The following is a 6,207-nucleotide window of genomic DNA, read 5'->3' as shown; positions in this document are numbered from 1 at the left end:
ACAGTGTTTATTTACAGCAGTTATGACACACTGGATGGAGGAAGAGGTGCGTGAGCTGCTGAATGTCAGAGGGGAGGAAGAAATTAGAAGGCAAGTGACTGGGACTGTGAAGGATGCCACAGTGTACTACAACATTGCCAAAATACTCACACAACATGGCATAAAGAGGACACAGCAACAAGTCCCGAACAAATTGAAGTCCCTGAAGAAGCAGTACACTAAAGTCCATGACCACAACAGGCGCAAAAGTGGCGCTGAAAGAATGGACTGGCCCTTTTATGACCAGTGCAATATGGTCTTTGGACATTCTCCTCTGACAAATCCAATTGCACTGTCATCTTCTAGCAATGTGGATGCGGCTATACCAACACCACCAGAGAGCACACAGACAAGCGAGACCGCAACCATAATAATAGAAGATTCTATTGAAGACACCCCAGAACTGGAGTGCTCTGCCACAACAGATGACACCAACATGTCTTGGGAGGAATTGAACGATTCACAGCCATTCCCTACTGCGCAAGTCATTACAGAGACTTCGCAAGAAACGCAGCCAGAACCAGTGCCGGTGTCAAAGTCTATGCCAGGTCCCAGTTTATGCTCCAACAGTAAGTATTTTTAATAATCTCACATAATAACCAACCATATATACATACATTTATATCTACATAATTGGTAAAAAAAAGAACTGTATAAATAAAAGTCCCAAAAACAGAGAACTATATCAACCAAAATGCAAGCCAAATACCAAAAAATATATCTACATAACTTTAAAAAAATAAAAAAATGTTTGAACATAACTGTAAAAAAAAGAGAACTATATCAACATAAATGCAAACCAAACACCAATGTTTCTACATAACTTTAAAAAGAGAACTATATCAGCAAAAAGCCCAAAAGACAAATATAATACACTCCAAAGTATTAAAACATCTCTACGCATATGTTGCAGTGCAAAACTACTGGGCAAGAGGGCGGAGGCCTCAAGCACATATCAGCTTACAACACTGCTTTTTTGTTCTGCCACATTATATATTCTAATGTATGTTTTACTGTGTTTTTTCCTACGTACAGTTTACAACGTTCCTAAAAAACGCAAAAGGCCCAACAAAATGGACCAAGCAACTAAAACAATGACAACTGTCATGATGGATCAACTGCGGGAGATGGACAGCACCTTGAGGGAACACGAGAATACACAACTGCAGCGTTTCATGGACAATGAGCGGGAACTGCAGGACTCTTTCCTCATGCAAATCATGAACATGCAGGAACGCGTGTTACGCGAAAATCGTGAGTGTATTATGGGATTCATGGACAGACTCCTCTCACGAGTGCAGGCACCTCCTCCAAGAACCCCTTCATCAGCCAGCGCCTCAAAGAGTAAGCAGCATCCCCAATGATGTGTACCGGTATCTCCACACCATCAACAAACGTAGATTTCTGTAAATAAAAACATGCAGTTTCACGTCACCATGTTAAAAATATTGGTCAAATAACGCAGTACACTTGGTACTATATGGTAAAAATGCATTTTGCAAGTGTTACATCTGTATATAAAAAGGGGCAGTAAATACATACAATATTGATAGTTTTTATGCTTCAATTACAAAAACATCATACAACATTAAACCTATATTTACCTCTCTAGGGAACAGCCAGCCATCTTGTCTTTCCTCAGCAATTTGGTAAAGGTCCGAATTTGCTAGAACTCTGGCGTCATGGGAACGTCCAGGCCACCCGATGAAAACATCTGTGAAACTAACATAAAAAAACCCATATATAAATATGTTTTACAATACGCATTACACATGGCACAGTCACATAAAAAAACCCATAAAAAATGCTTACCAATAGTTGTGGTCAACCACAGCCTGCAGAATGATGGAATGCCAGCCTTTGCGGTTGTAGTAATCCGCATGGTTGTCTGTGGGGGCAATGATGGGGATGTGTGTCCCGTCTATGGCTCCAGCACACTGTGGAAATCCACGCTTCAGGAATCCTGCAATTGTATCATCCAGGCGCTGACCTTGCGGTAAGGAGATGAAGCGATGATACAGGGCTTCCAGCAATGCCGTAGTGACTTCATGCACTAGAGTGCACACCGTGGATATCCCCACTCCAAACAAGCAGGAGATTGTCCGGTATTCTCCAGGGGTAGCATACCACCACAACACAATAGAAAGGCGCCTACATGGTGGAATAGGTTTCCCAAAGTTAGTTGCCTTCCTGGAAAGTGCTGGGGTAATAAGGTCAAGCATATAGTTAAATGTCCCACGTGACATTCTGAAGTGTTGCATCCACTGCTGTTCCTCAAACGCTTCCACAGTAGACCAGAAAGCTTCTCCGTGGCTACGCTCTCTGGCACGCATGGTTCGGTTACTGGCAGCATTGAATCTCAAAATTGAGGCAATGCTGGGCCTGAGAAACGCTCTTCTCCTGCGCATATACAGACACCGAGTTTTCTTCTGTTGTGCCATAAACTTCGCCTTCCTCCTCCTGAACTGGGACTGTGCAAGAGTGCACAGTGTCAGCAGCTGCAGCAAACTCTCATTTGCTGCATAAAACAGCAAAAAAATACTAGTAAACATGACCTCTGGGCTACACAAAAGTGAGTCGTCGGCCATGATGAAAAGTAATGTAAACAGTCACCACCCACTTTTGCATCATCTTTATGCGTCAACAAACCAGTCACCTTTCAATGACATCACCGTTTTTCAGCCAATGAAAACTGCTCTGGTGATGAATCCCACAAATTGCCAGGGCACAGACTTGTGCAGTATGAATGGGGTCAACCCGTAAAATTCCCGGGTCCGAGGTGCAGTATGAATGGTGTTTCTGAGCTGGGACGCTCCGAGACCCTGCAAAAACCCGGCTTCAAAAACCCGGGATATTGCAGGGGCGGCAGTATGAAAGTGGTATAAAGGTGCTGGGACAGAGGGGGACATGTGTGACTAAAGGTGCTGGGCAGAGAGGGACATGTGTGACTAAAGGTGCTGGGACAGAGGGGACATGTGTGACTAAAGGTCCTGGGACAGAGAGGGGACATGTGTGACTAAAGGTGCTGGGCAGAGAGGGACATGTGTGACTAAAGGTGCTGGGCAGAGAGGGACATGTGTGACTAAAGGTGCTGGGACCGAGGGGGACATGTGTGACTAAAGGTGCTGGAACCGAGGGGGACATGTGTGACTAAAGGTGCTGTGACAGAGGGGGACATGTGTGACTAAAGGTGCTGGGACAGAGGGGGACATGTGTGACTAAAGGTGCTGGGACAGAGAGGGACATGTGTGACTAAAGGTGCTGGGACAGAGGGGGACATGTGTGACTAAAGGTGCTGAGACAGAGAGGGACATGTGTGACTAAAGGTGCTGGGACAGAGAGGGACATGTGTGACTAAAGGTGCTGGGACAGAGAGGGACATGTGTGACTAAAGGTGCTGGGACAGAGGGGGACATGTGTGGCTAAAGCATGTGGGCAGAAGGGGGGCCTAATTATAAAACTTGGGTGATATATTGATTTAATGCCAGGGATTGTTGAAGTTTTCTAAATTTTATGTACCCATTTTTTTACCAAATAGGACCTCCAAGGATCCAAAGCCAAAGAAACCAGCAGCCACAAGTGGTGACAGTGACAAGAACAGGTAGGAGAGAGCAGGACAGTCTGCCAACTGTCCTGAATCTGGTGGGACAGTCCCAAATTTAGTTGACTGTTTCGCTTAGGACAGTTGGGAGGTATGTCCCGTTTCACCGTGTACTGCTCGTGAAGGCAGAACTGTGTGCACCTAACTGTAGTGCACACAGTATTGCCTGTGTATTTTTTCCTCTGAAATAATAACCATGCTACATCATAGGGGGTTACCCTGTCTAAAGTGCCCAGGCCCCCCAGAGCCTTGATCCAGCTCTGGGCCTGGGCATAAATATATATATATATATATATATATATATATATATATATATATATATATATATATATATATGGATTAAGCAACGCAAATAGCCTCTTTGTATATAGATAAATATATATTGTACCAAAAACCACCCTTTAAGGATGGGCCGCTACTTATGGGCCAGTGCTGTGTGCTTGCCCCCCCCGGGCTAAAGTCTGCCAGCCCTCCCCTGAGTAGGTTAATTGGCTGCTATCAAAATTAAACCTTGTCTCTCTCTCTGTCTGTGTGTGTATGTTAGGGAATTTAGACTGTAAGCTCCAATGGGGCAGGGACTGAAGTGGATGAGTTCTCTGTACAGCGCTGTGGAATTAGTGGCACTATATAAATAAATGGTGATGATGATGATGTGATCCCTGTGTGCTTTTCCAAGTGTGTTTGGGGCCATTGTTCTGCTGGATACCCAGCTTTCTGACACTGGGTTTACCATTGTACTCCAAAATGGCCTGGTAATCTGTAGTTTTTGTAATGCCACACACATGTTCAAGGCATCCAGTGACAGATGCAGCACAGCAAACCCAAAACATCACAGAACCTCCTCTCTGGTGGTGATGACATGATGATATCCATTTCAGGTCCATTTAGCTATAGTGGCAGCCACATAGTATATAATAAACACATTTCTATATAAATTTGAAGGGCCAAGTCTCAACTTGTATTTTGAATTAATTTTATCTAGAGGCATTGAAAGAAGATCCAGCAGAAAGTACCACACAAGGAGCAGCACAGAGGACTCAACCAAATTGGTAAGCCTGGGTATGCTGGGAACTGTAGTACACCACAGACAAAAATTCTTACTTTAATCTATTTCTACCAAATTAACCCACACCCATCAACCCAAGGGTGTGGGAATACCCAGTACTATTTAGCACCGTGCTTGTTAAACTTGGGGGAAGGCCCATTTTGTATTTTACATAAGGCCCCTAGAATTTAGTGTGTTTCCGCTAAGTATGTATTTGTTATAAGTGTGTGCTCCTGACTGCTCGTGAAGTCTTCCTCAATGCATGCCTCATGCAATCCCCATTATATGCTCACTAATTCCACAACTAGATTTCTCCCCTACTATCATTAACTCGTCCTTGTCTTTCCCTGTACACTTTGGAACAAAAGACCTGGCTAACTAATACCCAAAAAGCACATAAAAATAGGATGAATAATTTCTATGGGCTCATTCCCACCATTATATTTTTAGAATGCAGAAATATTTTAGAATGTAGCACAACCTGTTTATTATCTGGTAATGTGCACTGCCAGTGCAATAGATTATATTGGTAAAAGCACAATGCATAAAACCACCATGGAAAACACATTACAAAATGCATCTACAGTACATGGCAATTTTCATGCATTTTTCCCCATTTTGCCAGCACATATGTGTAAATGAGCCCCATGTGAATAGGAAATCCATTGGCTTAATAATGTGAGCATTTGCTTGTGTCGTCATGACAACAGATGCAGGTGTGAGGAGACACACTACTGAATGAAAATTTGTATAAATTATTTATGTGGGTCTCTTGGTAACTGAAGTACAGTACTATAGTAGCAGTGAAACATGATTACACAGTAATTCTGCTATTTATATAAACAGCATCGAGACAGTGATTCAAATGTTACTACCAGGCATCAAAGAAACAGATGTGTTGCATTTGTTATTACCGTTTTGCACACTGTCTTTCATCATTTCAACCATACCACACCACACGGCAGCTGCACAGAAACGCCAATGACTGCTTTATTATTTTATTATCAAATGCTCCTAATGCTGCTGCCTAAGAATAGCCACAAGCACTTTCCCCAACATTATAATTGTTATTCAGCTACCTTATATATCGTGTTCTCTACGCCTTTTGGATTGCAAGCGCATTTGGGAAGGGCCGTCTTTACCTTCTGTTTCATGTCATTGCATGTGATTTGTTTTGTGTCATAATCCCCCTCCATATACTGTGCTATGTAATATGCTGGTGTTTTATAAATAAAAGATACATAATAATAAGAATAATACTAATGGTAACCAACACATGTCACATATGTCCTCCCTACTGTCCCCTTGTCACATATGTACCTGCACCATTCTCCCTTTGTCACATATGAGAGGGTCCAAGCACCACTCTTGTACACATGCCTACTAAATTCATAATATGCCCCCTCATCTATCCCACCTAACAAAGCTCTGTAAACAAAGCACAATTTTTGTCAAATAAGCACTGACAACAACAAGTGCATTCCAGCCTGTACATGTACTGCTGACAGTGGAATCAGTTATG

The 6,207-nt window shown here is 42.9% G+C and overlaps 1 protein-coding gene and 1 long non-coding RNA gene across 2 annotated transcripts; one reads left to right on the top strand and one right to left on the bottom strand.

The window, feature by feature from the left end:
• The first annotated feature begins 220 nt into the window (after positions 1-220).
• Positions 221-1,489, top strand: LOC142150019 (uncharacterized). The gene is made up of 2 exons (XM_075205281.1): positions 221-608; positions 1,075-1,489. The coding sequence occupies exons 1-2, from the start codon at positions 263-265 to the stop codon at positions 1,401-1,403; spliced, it is 675 nt and encodes a 224-aa protein (XP_075061382.1). The 5' UTR covers positions 221-262; the 3' UTR covers positions 1,404-1,489.
• On the bottom strand, positions 1,211-1,981 carry LOC142150020 (uncharacterized). Its single transcript, XR_012690974.1, has 3 exons — positions 1,852-1,981; positions 1,644-1,761; positions 1,211-1,443 (listed from the first exon to the last, which is right to left on the bottom strand). It is a non-coding gene; the product is annotated as an uncharacterized LOC142150020 (long non-coding RNA).
• Between the last annotated feature and the right edge of the window lie 4,226 nt (positions 1,982-6,207).

This window comes from Mixophyes fleayi, chromosome 4, assembly GCF_038048845.1.
Source record: "Mixophyes fleayi isolate aMixFle1 chromosome 4, aMixFle1.hap1, whole genome shotgun sequence".
NCBI classification, from domain to species: domain Eukaryota; kingdom Metazoa; phylum Chordata; class Amphibia; order Anura; family Limnodynastidae; genus Mixophyes; species Mixophyes fleayi.
This window is presented reverse-complemented; position numbering and strand designations above follow the sequence as displayed.